Source organism: Rhipicephalus microplus, chromosome 1, assembly GCF_043290135.1.
Source record: "Rhipicephalus microplus isolate Deutch F79 chromosome 1, USDA_Rmic, whole genome shotgun sequence".
NCBI lineage: Eukaryota > Metazoa > Arthropoda > Arachnida > Ixodida > Ixodidae > Rhipicephalus > Rhipicephalus microplus.
This window is the reverse complement of record NC_134700.1, coordinates 114,771,686-114,793,374: the sequence shown is the minus strand read 5'-3', so window position 1 is coordinate 114,793,374 and position 21,689 is coordinate 114,771,686. Positions and strand designations below refer to the sequence as shown.

At 43.0% G+C, this 21,689-nt stretch overlaps 1 protein-coding gene across 3 annotated transcripts in view; it reads right to left on the bottom strand.

The window, feature by feature from the left end:
• Positions 1 to 21,246, bottom strand: part of LOC119178439 (decapping and exoribonuclease protein) — an 80,207-nt gene extending 58,961 nt beyond the window's left edge. For 2 of the 3 annotated variants that reach the window (XM_075887298.1, XM_075887297.1), the window contains exons 1-2: positions 20,641 to 21,246; positions 11,405 to 11,634 (exon numbers count right to left, since the gene is read on the bottom strand). In XM_075887298.1, coding sequence (XP_075743413.1) covers positions 11,405 to 11,634; positions 20,641 to 21,032 — 622 coding nt within the window. In that variant the 5' untranslated portion in view covers positions 21,033 to 21,246. The remainder of the gene's footprint in view (positions 1 to 11,404; positions 11,635 to 20,640) is intronic. The other variant, XM_075887299.1, reaches the window with a different exon arrangement.
• Positions 21,247 to 21,689: the final 443 nt, after the last annotated feature.

The following is a 21,689-nucleotide window of genomic DNA, read 5'->3' as shown; positions in this document are numbered from 1 at the left end:
TATGTTGCCAATTCTTTTCAAGGGCGAAGCTCCTTATAGCGGCACCCGTTCGTCCCTCGTAGCCATTGTAGTGTGTAAAAAGTATAACAATTTGACGTCCAAGGTGGTGCCGGTGAGAGATTTCTTCTGTGCGTTGTTGAACAATAAACAATAGATCTCAATGTACATTCCAAAGGCTGCTAATGGGGAATGAGAGACTGGAGCATTCGGCTTTTAGTTAACGCGCATGCAGCGATCCCGATTAGCAGCCATTGGCATGTACATTGAGCACTATCTGACCAGAAAGGGTTGCTACGTTGTACTCGCTGGGTGTGATTTCTTTAGTTTTAGAAATGTTTAGTGAGCGTTGAGCCGCAGTGCCATGAATACAATGAACTAGGAGATACCATTAACTCTAGCTGGTTAAATGTGGGAAGTAGACCCGAAGCGCAAGCCGTAAGAAAGTGTACGTGTACCACCTATCGTTGAGTCCTTGGAATGTCCGCTGGATGGCGGTGCTTCTGTATGGGGAATATATGATGAAAAGATGCGCGATCGTGGTACTAGGAGTGTTGAATAGATGGACGAACGGACACACAGACAGATGCATGGATGGACGCATGGACGGACGCAGGGGTGGATGCATGGACGAACGCAGGGACTGACGCACGAACAGACGCACGCACGGACGGGCGGATGGACGCATGGACGGTCACACAGACGGACGCATTGACGGACGGAAGCAAGAACGAATGGACGGACGAATGCTTCGCCCTATTCTCCATTATGCACTCCGTGAATATGCTGCCACTTTTTTTTTCTTTATCTGGTCTGCATCTCGGAGGTGGGTGCCTGACTTCTCATTTACTCGCCGTTTGGGTTAGAGCTCGTGCCAATATTATTCTGTGTTGTGTAGTACCTACGCAATATCTCAGATTAGGCCGCTTCGAGTAAAGTTGAGGCCATAAACGCAGTGCTCCTTTGTCGATGTTGGTTTCGCGCGGCTTGTATCATGCATGCTTTTTTCTCAGATGAAGTACGTACTGAGAGCAGAAAATACAGCATTTACGGAAATCTCCAGTTGACTGTGTTGGTCGTGTTTACATTTCGGGCGTAACATTTTGATTGCGCTCTGATTACTTGTCCACAGCAGTTGCAATACTGTATGCCAACAGTGTTCGGGCTTCTTAACGCCATAAAGGAGCCGTTTAATGTGTGCGCCTCCCTTTATGCTGGTGGCATTTTGTTTACGCTGCTGGTACTGCGCACGCCAAAAGACGACGCGGTATCTACCGTCCCATCTTGGCGCGCTGCAGCCTACACGCGTGTTCTCCCCGTCCGGCCGAAGTTCATCTCCTCGGTGTTGTCTAAGAAAAGGTGGCTGAAGGCAAATAGCGCCAAGGTGCGAACAATCAGAGCGAACTTTAGCTCGAAAAATGTAAAGTGGCATGTGAATTCTTCCAGAAAGCTAGAAACCGTTACTCGTAAAACGCCTTCTAAAAAATAATAAAAATAGTTTGCTTCGTCTACCGCGGTTGTATTGTGGTTATGGTGGTCGGCTGCTGACCGCGCGTTCGCTGCCGGCCGTGGTATATAGTCGCGTTTTGATGGGGGGAAAATGGTAAAGACCCGTGTTTTGTGCGATGTCAGTGCGCGATAAAATGACGTAACGGTGAAATTTCCCGGATCCTCCACCATGGTGTTCTTCATAATGATATTGTGATTTTGGGGCGTCAAATTAGTGGAATTTTATTTAAACATCTGTTAATCCTCAATGCGGTTAGGAACAAATTTGTTTAGTAGAACAATGGTAGGATGTTCAGTATATGAAGAATGTGGTCCATATCGGCGATTTTTTTCATATAGAGATAACATTTAGTGAAATATTGTAGTTAGTATTAGCTGAATATCAGAGTTTTTTTCTGTGGGCAGAAATAATTTGATATGTGTACAGTGCCAAATAATTTTTATAGCTGATGAATAAGTTGCAAAGGTATTGGTTTTTATAAATGTTTGGTTGTAAGTTTAGCATTGAGGTGGTCCAAGTAAAAAAATAGGGTGAATAACACATTTATTTTCAAGCTTCATTGGTTAATGTCAGAGAAAGTCATCAAATTGCTTTTTTTTTTTAAGAGATGAAAGCTTTTTTTATGTGGTTGCTGGACTCTGTGCTTGCCCGTGTTTAGACCTTGAAGCAATGCGTCCATGCGGTGAGTACTAGCTGCACAGGCATGAGGAATATTTAGACAACATATCAATTTTGTCCGCGCTTACTTTAATAGTTTGCTATCTAGTACTAGCCTGCATGAGTAAACGAGAGATTCAAACCATACTAAGGTGTATGTAACCACATGCAGCTATCTCCTGACAGTTCGAATAGTGTGCTTATGCAACACTGGTAAGTGACACCAAGGCATGCAAGAACCTATTACATGTACGATTAGGTTTGGAAGTGGCAAGAACACCACAATTAAGAAAAGGATCTATTGAAATGAGAAAAAGAAGAATGTTTTTGTCATGAACCAATACAGCTGTATTAAAGTGATAATGCCTGCTATTAAATTGACAATGCGGGGCTACCTGTCGTTGAGTATTTGCAGCAATGTTCAGACGCACGGATGAAAAAAAAAAGGAATGCAAAGACACTGCTAACTACTGGCGTTTACTAAAGCCTCTGCAGATTATATGGCTGGTGTCATCTCCAGTTTAAGACTACTGGTAAAAGATTGGAAAAGTGAAAAACAAAACATTTAAGCCATAACAGGGCACTTATCATGAAGGTAGTTGATTCTTTTAACGTGAAGTTTCATTAAAACGTTGTGTTCTTTCTCTTCCGTTTTGTTTGAAGTTTGCAGGGTGAGAGCTACTTAATATCTTTGATGTCACTTCCACCTTAAAAGAAACAGAGTTGACACCTTAATGTTGTTATTGAAATAGAATCAAATTTTTTGTCTTGGAAACAGATTTGATACCGTAATATTGAGACTGATATAGAATCAATTGTTTTTTTTTTCAATTGGAAACAAACCTTACAATGTATTTCAGCAGAAGCTTTTACATTCACAAAAGGTATGCCTTTTTTGCACACTCTCAAGAACTGAAATATTACAGGTCAAGTAACTGGCTCAGGTGATTTGTGTCAAGACATTTTTGAAGATCATATACACTTACTTTTATATTTTGTTACATATATTTGATTTAACGCACTTGTTGTAAACATGCTGTTTTTTGAGTTCTGTTAGTGTTATACCTGGATTGTAATTATTACTCACAGTTCAGCAGAGGGCACAGAAATTACTTTAGAAAGTGTGGTTTTTAAACATTCTCATGGACTAAATTCAAATGCAATACATTGAATCTCATGATTAGTGGAGATCAATTTCATGTGAAAGATTCAATGGCAAGCTCTCTTGGCTGCATTTTTTTACTCCTTGAGTCAATTGTTGCTAACTTGATATATATTTTTTTATAAACTTGGAAGCAGTCAGCATATCCAGGGCTACAAAATATGTCAATCGCACTGATGCCTCAGGAGTAGCTGATGATACAACATTATGCCTGCACTCACATCTGTGCTTTTAAAAGCACAGACTTCAGGTTTATCAAAATCAGGTGCATGCCACGGTGCCATGAAGCACATATCATAATTTTTGTCAGGTAAAACAGCGCATTATTGTAGCTTGTTGAGTCATATATAAGTACATATATATTGTTTATTACATTGTTTTAAACAAGAATAGCCAACATTGCAAGCACACTTGACATTTCTTCAACACGATGCCTGAATAGTCTTTTCTGGAACATTTACAACCATTTGTGTGGCTACGTACACCCCCGGGAATTCCAAGGTTCAAATGTAGCCGCAAGTGATATTTACTGTATCTTTTCAGTGAAATTCTTTACTCGTTGTGAAGCTGCTATTATTGGCAACAGATGTACTGTAGTACTGCCTTCTTAATGCTTACTCAAAGATGTCGAAAGTGCAATCTTGCTGTTCCTGAATTAACATAGGCAGTGAATCACGTGTGGGTCATACCCACATCCCACAGGAGTAGTGTGCAGGTATGCACACCTGACTGATGAAAAAGGTTTGATGTCGTGTTAGCCAAGCATGGCACATTATTCATGTCACGGGGTCATGACACAGCAGTTACAATGCCACACTATTCTCTTCTAGGTGCTGCTTCTATTGTTCTTGGGCCACCTGTCGCCTCTCATGCCAGTGCTACTATGACTGTTCATCCCACAAGCACCTTGTCGACCTGATGTTGCAGGAATTTGTGTTACCACATCACCAGCAAGTTATCAAGCGCCATCATTTTCACTGCATTTTCCACTGCCAATTCTGGATGCTTCTGCATTCAGTCCAGCAGCATGGAACAGTGACAGGTGATTAAGCAGCTCATAAGCACACCCATATCTTCGTTGCATGAGGCTATAGCACTGCAGTCAAGATTTCATACTGATTGTTTATGTTCTTCCACGTTAGTGAGTGTGAAACAATCCTGTACCATGTAGGTGATGTTTACTTTGTTGCCATTATCTAGCTTGAAATTTGCTTTCAACATCGCACATTCAAAACATAGCCTTTGAAAGACGAGCTTCAAGACCAGCAGTTGTAGTTTGAATTTTACCCTGGCAACCTAGAGCCCTAGTGAGTGCAAACATTTAGTGCTGGCAACCTAGCAAGAGTATTGTAAACATCGCTGGCACATTGTAACTTTGTTTGACAACATACCAAATTAGTCAGCTAGAGCACAAGAAGTCAAATTAGCCCCCACTGGGGCATCCCAATTTTCGTTCGTTATTTTACATTACTTCAGTAAGATGAGTGGTGGTGCCATGAAGGAATTTGTATAAAAAGTCAGCAACTATATCTTGATTTTGAGAGCGCATGCTTAAGCCACTTTTTTACTAGTAAAATCAGACCCATCATTGCCAACTTGTATAACAATTAAAAAGTTTCATCTGTGATTAGTAGCAGCTTTCGTGTTGCAAGGCAAGGCCTCTAGCTGGAAGTTCGTTCCACCATTTTCAATGAAGAGTGAGACTTTGGTAAGTCTTTTCATGTGACACTAGACTCACTGGCCTTTTTCACTGCGTACGTTTGTTACCTGACATTGGCTCTCATTGATGCATTGTTTCCATATTTTTCTACAGCTTTCGATAGGGTTTGTCGCTACATATTTTACTAACACAGCAAAACATTCCTCTGAATTCGTTCACTTGGGTTGAAGACTTTCTTTTGTGCAGACCTTTGTTTACATCTGTTAATAGTGAGAAATTTTCTTCTGCTTATGTGACATGTGCTGTATTACAAGAAAGTGTGCGCAGTGGAGGCCTGTAGCCAGAGGGATGCCCCAGGAGTTTGTGCCCCCTTTCAGAATTTGCATGTTGCGGGTTGTCCTACTGAGCATATATAATGAAAAAAAGTCATTTTTCATGCCCATCAACAAGCGCCGCCCTCCCCCTCCTAAAACCAATCCTGGCTATGGGGCTCTCTATGAGCTCGTTATTTCTTCTTGCTCATTCTTCATCGCTAGTTTTTACTTCGCATTGTTTGCATGCCTATGAAATACAGGGTGTTTCAAGAATTGTGTCCAATATTATTTAAAAATTAGAGAAAGGAGGTACTTGGGTGCTAGTTGCATCATTTTCTTTCCTGTGACAAAATGAATATTCATATAGGCACAAACACTAATTGTTGCAGTAATTATAACAATTAGGACTATTACTTTTTTATCAGTGGGAGTAGCTGGTCGAGTCAAGTGGGCGAATTCAAGTCCTTTCTACGAAAAGTCTATAGCCACTTAGAATTTTGGAAAAGCAGCCACTGATAATCACCGTGCAGTGATGCAATCTACCTAATTTAGCTGTTGAAACAAAAACCAATGCACCAGACAGCACATCTACCATTCATTTCGACAACGCCCTCAATGACGACACTGGTTCTCTAGCCGTTATCAACCGTCAATTTAGACACTTTGCTTTGTGCCCGCTTATCGACGCTCACGTATTCTTCTCCCCCAATGCAAAATAAACTGTGTCACCATGATTGATTGATTTGTGGTGTTTAATGTCCCAAAACCACCATATGATTATGAGAGACGCCGTAGTGAAGGGCTCCGGAAATTTCGACCACCTGGGGTTCTTTAACGTGCACCCAAATGTCAGCACACGGGCCTTTAACATTTAAACAGTGTCCCCATGGAGAAAATTGTCGAAGTGAATGGTGGATGCACTATTTGGTGCGTCGGTTTTAGTTTCGCTAGCTAAATATCGCACAATGCACCACTCTGCGGTGATTAACAGTGGCCGCTTTTTCTAAATTTTGAACTGGCTATGGACTATCTGTAGGAAGGAGTTCAATTCACCCACTCGACCCGACCGACTATTAGAACAGGTTAAATAGGTAAGTGTGTTAATTTCTATAATTACTTTCACAATAAAGTTTTTAACAATCTGAAGATAAGGTAAAAAGGGTCAAACAATTTTTTAAAAGAAGTTTTTGGAATGCACTCGATAAAATACATTTCTGGCAAGGGAATGAAGCTATGTAATTTTAAAATAATGACTTAATTATGTATATCAATTTTTTAGGGCTTTTCACCGGAGGAATATTGCATATAGTTGCCACATTTGGGTTCTTTCCGGGAGCATGGCAAGTACCAAGGACACAAATAAAATACGTTCTGGTGGCCTACCAATATGCTAAAAATTAAAAATAATTCAGGCACTAATGTTATAGGAGATACCCTGAAAAAAATTGTTAGTGTCACTGTGTTTGAAAAACCTCTGTATTCCACATCAAAAACGTGCCTTGGTAGTCGCACTCTAAATCTGCACAAAACTTTATTTTAAAGCTCTATGGACAAGGTAATTATAGGTAGAATTACTAGACGGTATCATTTTTAAATTCGAAATTATTTTTTTATTATGTATCTGCACCAACTTTTCACTTACGTAACAGAAGCGATATGACACACTCGCAAGGGCAATCTTCAGCAGAATCCCACTGAATTGGAATACAGAGAGCGAATTTGGTCCTCTCTACATAGTATTTGAAATAGGAATAAGGTTATCATCTGCATTCCATTGCCAACGGAGGGGTGCTACAAGGACTGGGTTAAGTGTGTTGACTTCCAGGTGAGCCTTGCAGCTTTATAGATATAAAGTCAGACATCCTGCTTTCCTGGGGAGTTTTGCAAAAGCAGTAGGGGTGTTTTATGCACTTATTAAAAACACTTAGTCATGTTCAGTACATAGATCTTATAGCATGCTTGTAGCATTGATGCAGTAAGCTGATAAACGCTATCGTAAAACAACCATTTCTTATGTTTCTGGCTTTCAGGAGAGCCCTGGCACCCAAAGCCTGTCATATTATTACAGAAGTGAAAAAACTTAAAAGAACTGGTAGCCAAGGCGATAGTCTCGGTTATGTTGTGCATAAGGGATAATCGTGTACTTTATACTTTTTAACGGCTTGATGGCTCATCTGGGAGTCATCACCAGTGGCGTAGCCAGGCAGGCAGGAGGAGCTGCTTAACAACCCCCCCCCCCCTCCAGCACAGTTTCGGTATTTTTTATCCTAAAGCCGTGGATTGTCCTTCTACTGTGACCAGTTCGTGACCGCCAAGTTTATCGATGTCTCAGCAGAAGGTGCTAGTGTGAGTGACTGACAGACGGAATCACGGTTAGCGATAAAACCCTCTGAAGCTTCGCCCCACACATCATCATTCACTTCGTAGATATGCTGTGATTTTCTTAGTCCAGCATGTGCACACCTACATGCACACAAGAATGTACATAAAGTATGACCGAGGTCGCCTTCCCTTCCCACACCACCCCCGAGCGAAAGATATTTTTTGCTAGGCTGCTGGTCTCCCCAATCTAGCGACATTCATTGTAGCTGATGGGTTGATGAGTTATGTGTGACTCTTAGACGAAGCGCCTTTGGTGCCTCGTTTCCTTCCTATCTGACAACGGCATTCATTGCAGCGCACCTCTGTAGGCAATGGAATGCATATGATAGCCCCTTTCCAGTTTCAATTGCTCCGAATCATGCTTGCTGTGTATACCCTGTGGAAGTCTGTGGAAGTCTGTTGAAGATTGCCCTTGCGAGTGCTTCATGCCGCTTGAGTGAAGTAGGGGCAAAGCTGGTGGATATAAGTAATTTCAAAAAAATACTTCAGGGGTTTAAAAAATAATACCCTTTAGTAACTTCACCATAGTGATGTAGTACATAGAGCTTCAAGATGAAATGTTGTGCATGTTTTTCGACCGACCACCAAGGCAAGCATTTTGATGCTGAATACAGCGCTTTTCCTAAGAAAAGTGAAATTCTCAATTTTTTTAGACTATCTGCTAAACTTCAGTGCGTAAATTATTTTTAATTTGTAGCATGTCAAGAAGGTTACCAGCACATATTTTATTTGTGTCCTTGGAAATTACCATGTTACCAGAAAAAAATACCAAACCTCGCAACGTTATTCATTATTGCTCGCGGGAAAAGCTCTAGAAGAATTGATACACAAAAGTAAGTCATTATTTTTAGTTGGATCACTTCATTACCTAGCTGGAAATGCCATCTATTGAGAGCATTTCAAAATGACTTTTGAAAAAAAAATCTTGCTTGACGACATTTAGCTCAGTCGGCGCCATACTACAGGCCCTCATAACTAGGGAGCAAAATTTTTGTCAACGGAATTAAATGACCAGCACAAGTTTCTGACTTCAAGAAACGTGAAAATTTTTTTCCGCCATACTCGGGATGGGCAAAAAAACGCTGGATGATTTTGTATGGCACCACCCTAATTGTTGTATTGTTTAATACATCGAATTACTCCTTCAAACCTTTTACCTCAACTAATATTATTAGCCAGTATATTGATGTATTTATGAAGTTGCTTGTGCTTTCAGCTATTTCATTCTGTATGGTACGTATTTTTATTTATTATGTGTGGTCATTTATTTTTTGCGGTGCAAGCCAGTGCCTATAACGCGGCCTATTAGGAGTTTTGAAATAAATTAATTGTGCTCGCACTGTTTTCTTGCTCTGTACTCGCCTGGTGTGGTTGTGCTGACAAAATGTTTTTTCTCTTTTTTCTAAAAAGAAGTCTGCAAAATACTGTTATAGTAGGGAAACAACACAGGTGATTTGGGTATCTCGAGGTTATGATATTCCTTCTTTGTATTTTAAATTCTAGATACAAAGCCGCCAAAAATAAAATAAATTTGTTGACAATTTTGTTACACAATTTGTAGCATGCCTGTACTGTATTTCGTTTTATTATCATGGGAAAATAAAATTCAATTCAAGTGAATAGGAAACCCCTCCTTGTTGGTTTTTAAACATTTAAATTCACTTCGTAAATTTTTTAGCTTGTGCAGGCGCCGTCAAAAGTTCTCAGGTGGCGCTGATCAGGATTAGTTGAAATAGTGGCCTGGGAAATTTTGAATGACCTTGTACTTGCAAAAGAAAGATCTGCTGATTACGTATGCCTCATGTTGAATCTAAAAGAGACGTGTTTGTTATTTATAGACATGTAGCAATTGTATTATGAATAATATGTGAGAAATGGCCCTACGGAGCAAGTGTTGTTCCATAGCAGCCGTTACATTATTTCTTCATCGCGGAGATCTCTGTAAAAGTTGAACGGGCTGTACGTTTCATGTGCTCTACGTGATTCCTTGTGTACTATTTTTTTTTTACGGAAGCGGCTGGCAGCATGTTACCTACGCCTTTTTACGTAATACAGGGCAAATATTTTTTACAGTGTACTTCAAACTGCTAAAGTGTGCATCTTGTACAAAAAGGGAGATAAGAATAATTCAGCAAACTATAGACCCATCTCAATTTTGCCAGTATTTTCTAAAATATTATGAAAAATTCTTCATTCTCAGCTGGCAAAATTGATTAACAAACAAAATATATTATGTGACGCACAGTACGGCTTCAGGAAAAATCGATCGACTCAACTTGATCTACTTGATCAGAAAGAGTTCATTTTGAATAACATAGAATGTCAACAACAAGTATTGGGTATCTTTATAGATTTTAGGAAGGGCTTTGGCTCTCTGAATACACTGTTACTTTTACGTAAGCTAGACTTACACGGTGTACGAGGCGTTGCCTGAGACTTCTTTGACTCATACCTAAATGAAAGGAAACAATACGTGTGTATAAACAATTTTGCTTCGACGACGACTAAACCGAACTATATCTCGGAGTACCTCAAGGCAGTCTTTTAGGTCTGTTTTTGTTTAATTTATGCATAAATGACATTGTAAATATGGATCCTTCACCAAACTTTGTTATTTATGCTGATGATACAAGCGTACTTTGTGCACATGATAATACTGACCAGTTGATTGAAACTGGAAACATTACATTTGAGAAGATATGTAAGTGGGCATGTGCCAATGGGCTATTAATAAACACAGAAAAAAAACAAAGCGCTTATGTTTAGAGCAAAAGGCAAGCAGCTACAAGTAACTTCTCCGCTCTATCTCAATAACAGTCTGACTCAAATGGTGGATAATGTGAAAACATTAGGTGTTGTATTTTCTAACAACATGCTATGGGACACACAAGTAAAGCAAGTAGCGACAAAAACGGCACGTGTACTTGGTCTCGCCTTTCGCTTTAGAGGTACAAGCAATAATAATGATATATGGGGCTGTACGTTGCAATGACAGGCGCACCTAAGTGAGTGGTGATGATATCGGGATGCCCGCCGTATGCATCACAGACGTTCCTTATTTTGTCTCTACATCAGCAGGCTCGATTGGTTAGTCAATCGCATACATGAGCGTAATAATATGCAAAGACTGAAGTTTGTTTGGCAATCGTCAACTCTAGTTCCCCCTACAGGCTACCACAAACATGGTGCGCAAGCACTGTAGATTGCCACAAAATATTCTCCCCTCTTTCTAGGGTATCTGTTATACTAGATTCAGGCGTCTTCTTAGCAACAGCCATCCCGCGAATGAAAAATATTGCAGCAGAACTGGAGCGCAAGACACGCAGTCCCCTGTTCGAGCTGCCACTCTATTTGATCATTCCAGCAACTATAGGCGGCGCGACGGTAGGTCAAAATGGCGGACGAGACAGAGCTGATGTGCGCGTCTCAGGCAGCAAAGCTCGTCAGGCCGTCTAGTTTCGCTGCAGGCCACACTCTCTCTAGCTAAAGAGACGCATAGATGTTTGAATGAAAATGAATCAGCGCTTATGAATACCGCGAGACTGAACTGCAGACTCATCACCATGTGCCAGGTTCATAGATAAGCCACGTGGCACCGCCTGCGTCGCTGGAATGACCGGATATGCACGAGCGTCAAGTTCAAACAGAATCTCTGGTAACCTTTCCCGCATGTGGAAACAGTAACACCATGCTCACTATTTAAGCGGATGCTTCGTGCTTACTTGAAGTCATGATGCGATGAAACTTCGCGCCCCAATAGCTCATGCGATCACGTCGCTTTGCATGCCTGTCATCGGGAGAGTCTGCCCCTTTCAACTCCGCAGTCAAGTTGTAGATGTATATGAAGTCTCGGTATCGGCACGCCCCGAGCAGCCAGGCTTGCTTCCTGGCGAACGGTGTGCACATTAAAGTTTTCAGTGTGAACCGACTGCTGAGGAATACCGTGCGTGAGCTGTGCAAGGGGAAGAGGCATGGACAAATCACAACAAGAAACAAATCCTAATAAGCGCACCCTATAAGCTAGATAAATCAAAACATGGAAACAGGCATACAGTAAGTCAGTAAATGATGCTGAAACAAAATCTACACCGCGTGCTAGCCGCTACGGCATTCAACTACGCGTGCAACGCTACAGCTGGTTCTAGCTTTAACAAAAACAAAGTAAAACCCGCAGTGCGTAGTACTTCGTTTATATTTTCTTGTCTTCAATTACGTGAACTTATCGTTGTAAAATAAGGCACAAAAATAAATCATTGGTACTTCAATATTTATGTAAGAAAACTTTCGAATAAAAATTCTGAATTTGCAGGCAAAGCGTGCTCAGCATGCCAAGAATACCGCCTTAAGCTCTTCCTCGTGGCTTTAGCGGTCCAACACTAAGAAGCAAATGAACACGTCAAAAACGTAGCTACAGAATGGCGAGTCGTGTTTCGCAGCCCACAGCTAACACACTTCAGTACGTGGGCAATCTTAAAATATATGCTAGAACTTCATAAATTCAGAGCCACAGTGTAAACAACTTCACAAAGAATACCTGATTACTTCTCCGGTAAGGGTGACGAGCTTATACGGGCGCTCAAGAAATAATACTTTCGCTATAATCGGATACCTGGATGTACAGTCACGTACTTGCGAAATCCAGAGTGCTAGATATTCCCATAAAAACTGAAGAGGTCTACGCAGCAGCTCCGGCCACTTAGCAAAATCTCCCTACCCCCCCCCCCCACCCCCTGGCTCAGACCAAAGTGCAAACGCAATGGTCAGAAACCTTACTGACAGAGTAGCTCAGGAAATAGCCACTGACTTAAACGAGCACTGTTTGACCAAAGATCCCACCCCAGCGCTATCAAAACAGGCCAGCTTCATCGCAATGTCCAAACAAGGAAAGAAAGTCACCTTCGATGCATTGAAAACAAATTTCACCCACGTACTGCATAAGAAAGATTTTTAGCGAGTCTCACAAACAAGCCTACAAGGCTTCAAGAAAAAGGAAAACATTATCAAAGTGTATAGACTGCAGAAACAAAATTTCCACTCTGGGCTTTTTTCTCTGTTTTAAATCAGGAAGTGCTGATATTTATATACTCACAAGAACCCTGAGCACTTTATACTAGCCATTGATAAAAAAAATATTTATTGCGTGAGAGAACGAATGACCGTGCGTGCAAGCTTGGCCCTTTTAAAACGTATGTATACTGCAAAAACATTTGTGAGGTGCCTACTATTCCGTACTTGTTCCTTTTGCAAATCAGCTGAGGGCCCTCTACGGGTGCGTAAACCAACACGCGAACACGTGTTTCAGCGACCGTTCGCACTCGTTCTGTGTATATCTGGGCGTTCGTTCGTGGGTCTTTCTTTCTGTTTGAGCAGCAAGCTTTAAGTGTCGAGTTGTGAAAGTTTATTGTCCGTGCTTTGCCTATGTACGCTCATATCGCGCGTTTTTCATGAGGTCTGCGCGGTAAGTTTCAATCTGCTTGCCATTCTTCACGTGCCTTTGCAATTTGCTGATGTACCATTAATTCCTACGTGCTTGTGGCGAAACATTAGGCAATGAACTCTCAACTGCTTCAGGGAGTACACGTTGCACTTTCGTGTAGTACCGATTCCTAAAAAAGGAATTAGCCAGTTCTCAAACGTTTCAGCTGTTTTTTTTTTTTTTAAGAATCTTCTCTGGCTTTAACATGTTTCCCGGTTGGTTTTAGGATCAACTATCATTTTTCATTTCGCTCGTTTATTGCAGACGTTCTTCGTTGGTTTAAAACTTTCGACCGCACGCTGATACCTTTGGTTGGTTGTCTTTATCGGAAGACGGTTGTCACGTGGCTTTGCATCCCACTTTTTCATCATGTCAAATTTCTGTTGCTTCAAAGATTACTTGAAAAAGGCCTTGCATTCGAAGTAATAAACCAGCTGTCGGTTAAGCGCTCTGTCCGTGAATTCGTTCTTACATGTGTCTTTTTTTTCGCTCTTGTGAATCCATGTTAATCATGAACCAACTTACCCAAGCAACAGTTTTAGCAAGGTGCATCAAAATATGAGGCATACCTCAATAGGTTCCGGAAGAGCAGTTTTGTGATAAATTGCAATTTTCAGTGTGCTGCAGCATTAACAATATTATGCTACGCTTCGTAAATGTTTTCGCCCAGTATCAACAATAAGAAGTGAAAAAATATTTCAGTATCTGTATTGCTGTTATGTATTCCGATATACTTTTTTTTTCTCTTTTCGTGACAGTATTTTTGAAATATCCCACTACGTCAAAGACCAATGTATATCAGTATCTGTATTTTAGTATTACAAAACATGTATTTCGATATCTGTATTCCAGAATTCTTTGTGGAGTATCTCTACACAGCTCTGATGCGTGCATCTTGCGGCACATTTTGCAGCATGGGGTTCTGAATCACAGTTTAAACATCAGGTTCTCGGACGAAGCGCGAAATCATCTACAAGCCTCCGAAAGAATACTTAATGAAATAAGTATTGTTGTGTTAGGGTGCTATTCATGGTTTTCTTTCAAAAGGAAGTATCTTTTCTTGAGGCAAGATGATAGTGCTGCTAGCCGGATATATATTTCATTTGTTACTTTGTTGAGTGGTGGCTGAATCTTACATCATTTGTTGAATCATTGCAGATGCGCATCATTATTGTTCATTAGTTATGCGCCTCTTCCTTCAGGTGTATACGATGATGAGCCATGCGCCATAGGAGCTTGTGAAGCTGTGTGTAAATATGCGTGTGTTGAGACAGATGCTCTGAGTATTTACAAGATTACGAGTTACCACCGAACCCAACAACAAATTTTAAGACCACTAGACATGCATTTCGGCCACGAAAATCTTAGCTCACCAGTGCCTCACGCACACAAAGCACGGGGTTCCTCATAATATTCACAAGAGTGAGCAAAGGATAGATTCTAGTGAAATTCACCCTAATCTATACCGAAATATCAAACTGATAGCGTAAACTTTCAAACCATCATATAGTCCAAAATTTCTATTTAGATAAAACTTAAAAACTGTAAACAGACCCGAAGTTTTGGGACCGACTCGGTCCCTCCTTAGAGGTGACTGTTCGGCCGGCTCCATCCACCGCTAGCGATTTGTGTGCGTGTGTGCGTGTGTGTGTGTGTGTGTGTGTGTGTGTGCGTGTGTGTGCGTGCGTGTGTGTGCGTGCGTGTGTGTGTGTGTGTGTGTGTGTGTGTGTGTGTGGGCGCGTGCGTGCGTGTGTGCGTGCGTGCGTGTGTGTGTGTGTGGGCGCGTGCGTGCGTGCGTGTGTGCGTGCGTGTGTGTGTGTGTGTGTGTGCGTGTGTGCGTGCGTGTGTGTGTGCGCGCGTGTGTGCGCGTGCGTGTGCATGTGCGTGTGTGTGTTACCCTCTCCGTCGTCCTTTTTCCGCTGTTATGTTTCTGCGGTGTTTTTTCCACTGGTTCTGTAGACCGTTCACGTATGCACTGAGAAAGGTTCCCGTGGAGCACGTAACATTCCCAGATATCGTGTGGATATGCCAGTACTCTAAGAACTGTCTTTTGGGTGGCCACACTCTGTGTCGATGACCCGGGCGTCGTCGGAATTCCTAGCTGCGGAACCGGCGGGACAGTCACCCATGAAGAAGAAACCGAATCGGTCTCGAAAATACCAGTCAATTTACAGTTTTTATGTTTGATAAAATTAACTTTGGCCTCTAGATTGGTTAAAGAACCACAGTTGGTAAAAATTTCCGGAGCCCTCCATTACGGCGTCTCTCATAGTCTTATGTTGGTTTTGGGACGTTAAACCCCACAGATCAATCAATCTGGACTCTAGGTCGGCTGGCGACGTTATGTTATTAGTATGAAAGTTCACCCAGCCAGATATCATCATGAAGGTGAACATGATCTGTCGATTATGTTCACATTCACATCTAAACTTACATTGAGTTAACAAAACTCACCGTTTGCACGCGTATATGTGCTGTGTGGCGACAAATCAACAATGTATTTTCACCTGATAATGACGGGAACGAAGGCAACAGTCGGCTTGTACAAGGTGAAACTCTAAAGAAACAGAAATTCAATTTACAGCAATACTGACTGTATACACTGATAGCAGCGAACAAAGCATTGGCAGCATCGGCTGGGAATAAATTCATCATCGTCTGCACGCGCCGTCTTTTATACATCACGCTTCGAACTTTCCAGCCTTATCACTCGCGGTCGCGCAAGTTCTGGAACTAGCTTGACTGTTCGCGTCCTGCGCGCAACTTTAACAAAACGACCTATTGCAATGGTGATGCTTCTCTAACACTGAAGCATGGTACGCGTGGCGACGCTCAGGCGTGGTACGCGCTGAGCGTTGCTGATAATTTTTGTGGTCGTAAACCGAATACAGCAATTTTGAAACGAGAAACGCGTGTGCTGATATGATGTCTCATGACGATGTGATATGGTGTTCATACTACTAAACTTCTTTAAGCGACACAGCAGAACACTCCTACGAAATTTCGCAAACGGTATCGCGGTGACCCAGCATGAGGACAACCGTTCCGCTGACAGAGTCTCAACCCCCTCCCCCCCCCCCAAAAAAAAAACATAACTCCCCTACTAAAGTGAAACGTGTCCTTACAGAGGTAGTTGAGCGTTCATTCTGCATTGTTTCAGCAGCAACAACAAATCGCAAAATAGCGTTAAGAACGGCAGGCAGCTCGAAACTTGCAGCGCACAGCTCAAGCAGAAAGCACGTACGAAATTAACACACACAGAGCGAGTGCATACTAACAATTGCCAAAATTCTTCTTACGTCATGTGCCAGCAGCACGCTTCTTTCGTAAACCAGCCGTGGCCCCTCGCGAAGTGACCTTCGTTTTTTCCTGAATTGTGAGTATGATAAGAGCGCGCGCATCAGGAGAGACCACGCTCCGTGACTTCGCAGGAGCGGCGATTCGTGGAGGCCGAGACATTGAGAGCACGTCTAACGCAAGACCGTCGCCACATCTCGCCACTCATAACGAAAACGTCCTAAACTTTCGAAGCTCTGAGGACTGCCAAACGGCGTATAGTACATATAAAAGGCTTGCCATTAGCACTCCAGACAATGTATATTAGTGGCATACTGGGTACAGCCGCGCGCTGAGAATTGAGAAGTTGCTGGCTCGGTTCCGCGTAACATGCATTTGCCTTGCGATTTTAAATGCGAAGCACTTCTTAGCGAACCTCGGCGACTGCGAGCGTATCTATCTGTCCATCTATCTAGCCGCCTTCGACGTTTCACTCTCCTGGCCATTTCGATAATGGTATAGATAAGAAAATTGGCATGGCATAATGTGACTGTATGTCGAACATGAGTCAGTAGTCGTAACGTTAAAATCATGGCATGTATGTTTGCTGCTCTTGCGGTGGTATTGTTCACATGACATGTTGCAAAACTGGTATAGTTTGACATGACAGCAAGACGAACACAAGTGACAGACACTAACATGGAAATAATTATATGCACGTTCTGTAGAAACATGATTACATGCGACGCTCATGATGCGCTCGTGGTCGTTTCCCTGCCTTCGCATATACCAAATTTTGCATTACGTGACGTGAATGAATAGTGAAGGTAGGTGACAGGTGCAAAGATTACAATCTTGTGATACGTGTCATGTAACAACATGACTACATGTCACACTCATGATGCGCTTGCGGCCGTTTCTTTGGCTTTGCATATACCGAGTTTGGTATTACGTAACGCGAAAGGACGACGAAGGTAAATGACACATACAAACGCAATAATCAGGACATGCGTGTCATGTAACAACATGACTACATACCACACTGATGATGCGCTTGCGGTCGTTTCGCTACCTTCAGGTATACCGACTTTAGAATAACGTCACGTCAATGAATAGCGAAGGTATTTGATTGATTGATTGATTGATTGATTGATTGATTGATTGATTGATTGATTGATTGATATGTGTGGTTTAACGTCCCAAAACCACTATATGATTATGAGAGACGCCGTAGTGGAGGGCTCCGGAAATTTAGACCACCTGGGGTTCTTTAACGTGCACCCAAATCTGAGCACACGGGCCTACAACATTTCCGCCTCCATCGGAAATGCAGCCGCCGCAGCCGGGATTCGAACCCGCGCCCTGCGGGTCAGCAGCCGAGTACCTTAGCCACTAGACCACCGCGGCGGGGCAAGCGAAGGTATTTGACTGCAGTGCAAACATGATGATCACGATGTGCATTTCATGTAACAAAATGTATACATTCCACTCTCATGATGCGCTCGCAGCCGTTTCACTAGCTTCACATATACCAAATTTGGTATTACGTGGCGCGAACGGACGATGACGATAATGAACACGTCCAAAAATGATAATCGTGGCATGCTTGTCATGTAAGAACATGACTACATGCCACGCTCATGATGCACTTGCAGCCGTTTCACCAGCTTCACATATACCGAATTTCGTATTACGTGACGTGAATGGATTACGAAGGTATGAAACTGAAATATATAATAACTGGAATAACCACATGACTACATTCCACTCCGCTCGCGGCCGCTTCGCTAGCTTCACATATACCAAATTTGGTATTACGTGACGTGAATGGACGACAAAGGTAAATGACATGTCCAAACAAAGTGATCATGAATATGCGTGTCATGTAAAACATGGTTACATGCTACGCTAATACTGCTGATTCGCAGGTCACAGGATCGAATCCCGGCTGCGGCGGCTGCATTTTCGATGGAGGCGAAAATGCTGTACGCTCGTGTGCTCAGATATGGGTGAGCGTTAAAGAATCTCAGGGGATCGAAATTTCCGGAGTCTTCCTCTACAGCGTCTCTCATACTCATCAGGTGATTTTGGGACGTTAAACTCCACGTAGCAATAAATGCTACGGTCATAGCTCGCTCGTGGCAGTTTTGCTAGCTCCACATATACCATATTTGGCATCACAGGACGTGAGTAGACGATGAAGGTAAATGACACATCCAAACATGATATCGATATTTCTGTCATGTAAGACACGACTACGTGCTACGCTCGTGGCGTGCTGGCGGCCGTTTCGCTAGTTCCACATGCACCAAATTTGCTATTACGTGACGTGAATAGATGAAAATAAATGACCAGTTCAAAAATGATAATCATAATATGCATATTATGTAAAATATGCCTACATGCTACGTTCTTAGTGCGATCGCGGCCATTTCTTCAGCCTCACAATACCACCTTTGTTGCTGAGAGACGCGAATAGGCGACAAAGGTGAACGACGCGTCCAAACGTGACAATTATTAGATGCGTGTCATGTTAAACATAACTACCTGCTATGCTTATGGTGCGCTAGTGGCCGTTTTGCTAGCTTCACATATACTATATTTGGTGTTACATGACGTGAAGGGATGACGAAGGTATAAGACTGGCGCCAACATGATAATCATTACATGCGTGTCATGTGTGAACATGACTACATACCACGTTCATTTGCGCCCGCAGCCCCATTTTTGCTAGCTTCACAAGTATCAAATTTTGTATTACGCGACGTGAATGAATGACAATGGTAAGCCACACGTCCAGAAATGATAATTATGGCATGTGTGTCACGTAAAACATAGCTGCATGCTACGCTCATAGTGCGCTCTCGGCCGTTTTGCTAGCTTCACATATACCAAATTTGCTTTAGTGACGTGAATGGAAGGCGAACGCAAATACATACGTCATAATTTACGTCCGCCTCGGTACGTTGCCGATTTTAAAGCGATATATCAACCCTACCCATTCGTGCTTCGTATATCATCTATTCTCACTGCACGTGGTATCTGGGAAGTTTTTCTTTGCACTTTCCTAGTACATATTTTCCCAACATGACTTCCGTGACTAAAGTACATCAGTGGAGCCTTGGTGATCGGCGCCACGAAATATCAACACGCGGCGCTGTTGCTCCGAAGGCGCCCATAGCCAGAATGCGAGCACCTACATTTTTTTCAAAGCAGTGATGGCCGGTGGACTGAGCAGAGCAGCCCATCTTTCTCATGACCAATCCTAAAACACCTATCTTTGCGATACGCTTTTACATTGCTTATCGCCAGATATAGCCACACACATGATTTCTTTAGCTGGAGTTGCGATTAATCGCACCTTTATCGCAGTTGTCCCAAAAAAGCAGTTTATTGCTGTACTTTCTGCTGCCCCTCTCCCACTGGCCTCGCAAAATGGTATGCGCTTCGCACCTTCGATATCGGTGTGCACAAGAATAACATCGCCGCGTGTCGCAATCCAGCCACGCAGGCGTCCAATCACTTGTTTGAACCTTTTTCCACTCCGACTCAACCAATCATGGATCCTCAACCTTTGCCTTCCTATGGTTTCGTAAAATTAGAGCTCCCGACACTACCCGCCTGCGATTTCCAAATTCGGCAGAGAAATGAGCCCAATTAGAGTAACTGTATATGGTCCCTATACATCTATCTAAGCCCGGTACACTCTTGCTGCCATCTTACGCAAAGTGGCGGCAAGTCGAAAGCATTCCGATAAAGACGACGCATTGGCGAAGTGGTCTCTTAGAGGGGCGACTATAAATCATAACATCGAAATTGCCTTATACGCGGCACCTGTGGTTTGGCTCTCATGGCATATCTAGCTGTCAGCACAGATGGCTTGCGCGAATATATTAAGCTATGGTAATCTTACTTGCGACATGGTAATCTTACTTACATATTGGCAATTAAGATTACCTACGTCATGGAAATCTTACGGAAGAAAGAACGTCCTCTCTTTTCTTTTCATTACAGCCCATTCACGCACATCAAAGAAGCTGTCGAAGCATTTCATCGAAACCAGTACCCTAAGAGGTTACTGATGCCAATTCTGAGAATCGCGATACACATCTACGTCCGTGATACTCGGCAAGATATACATTATCGGAACCGCTTGAAGACAGCGTTGTTTTTATTGCCGCCAAGACCGATTGGACAGGCACTCACCTACGGTCTTCCAGAGCAGTCGAAGGTCGCTCCTCATCCGGTGAAGGTGCTGACAGCACTTTGTCCTTGTGAAGACGAACCCAGTTGAGAAGGTGAGAACTGCGTGATGGAAAATTTCTGCGCAGCGCACTTTCGTATCCCTTGTTCAAGTCCCACTCACAGCTCTGGGGAAAAGGCTTTCTCAGGTATCTCCTTTGCACCGCACTGTCGACATACTCCTCATCCTTGACAGAAAAATGACCAATCTCAGAGACCTCCCTGTAATTGGGAATCGGTCCGCCGTGCTCCGAAAGCGCGTCGCCCAACGTTAACGCAGCGACCTTTTCGCCGGCGGGAGCGAGGCACATTGAGCGCTCAAGCGCATCCGAAATCGCTGAAGCACCGTCACTCATCTTCGACTTCCCAGCCACTACTGGCGCTATGTCAGCAATGCTGCTCAGGCTTCGTGCATTTTGAATTTCAAAGCGCTTGCGCGCCACGGCCCCGCAACGCCCAGCGCAGCACAACACGTCAACTCACGTGTCTCAAATAATGGCGGTGCGTGCACGGCGGGCATGCATGCACTGCGCATGCGGAGAAGAGTCATTTACCGGAAAGACAGCAGAGGATGTGCTCGCCACCCGCCAAGACGGTCATGGGTTTATTTCCAGTAGTAGTCACGTGGTTTATTTCCCTCTCCCGCCTCGCTACCGCCACCCATTCCTGTGCCCGTGGCTGTGCCGCTTTTAAAGACGATAGTCTTTTTGGGGACCTCCGACGGAAAAATTTCGGTCTGTCTGTCTGTCTGCACATTTGTCTGTTTGTCCGCCTTAACGATACCTCAAACGGCGAACCCCATCCGCAGCACCCACCAATCTCGCTCAAAGTTTAGCGTTCATAGTTGTGCAATTGTCAATTAAAAAAAGCAAATATTGTGCATATCTGAGGCACCATAACAATGTTGTGTCTATGTTTTGTATGTCTGCCTTTATACTAAAAGAGGCACACACAACTAACTCCAAAGACCGCAGCGTTTATAGCGCTGCGCTGACAGTGCAACGCGATGCTCA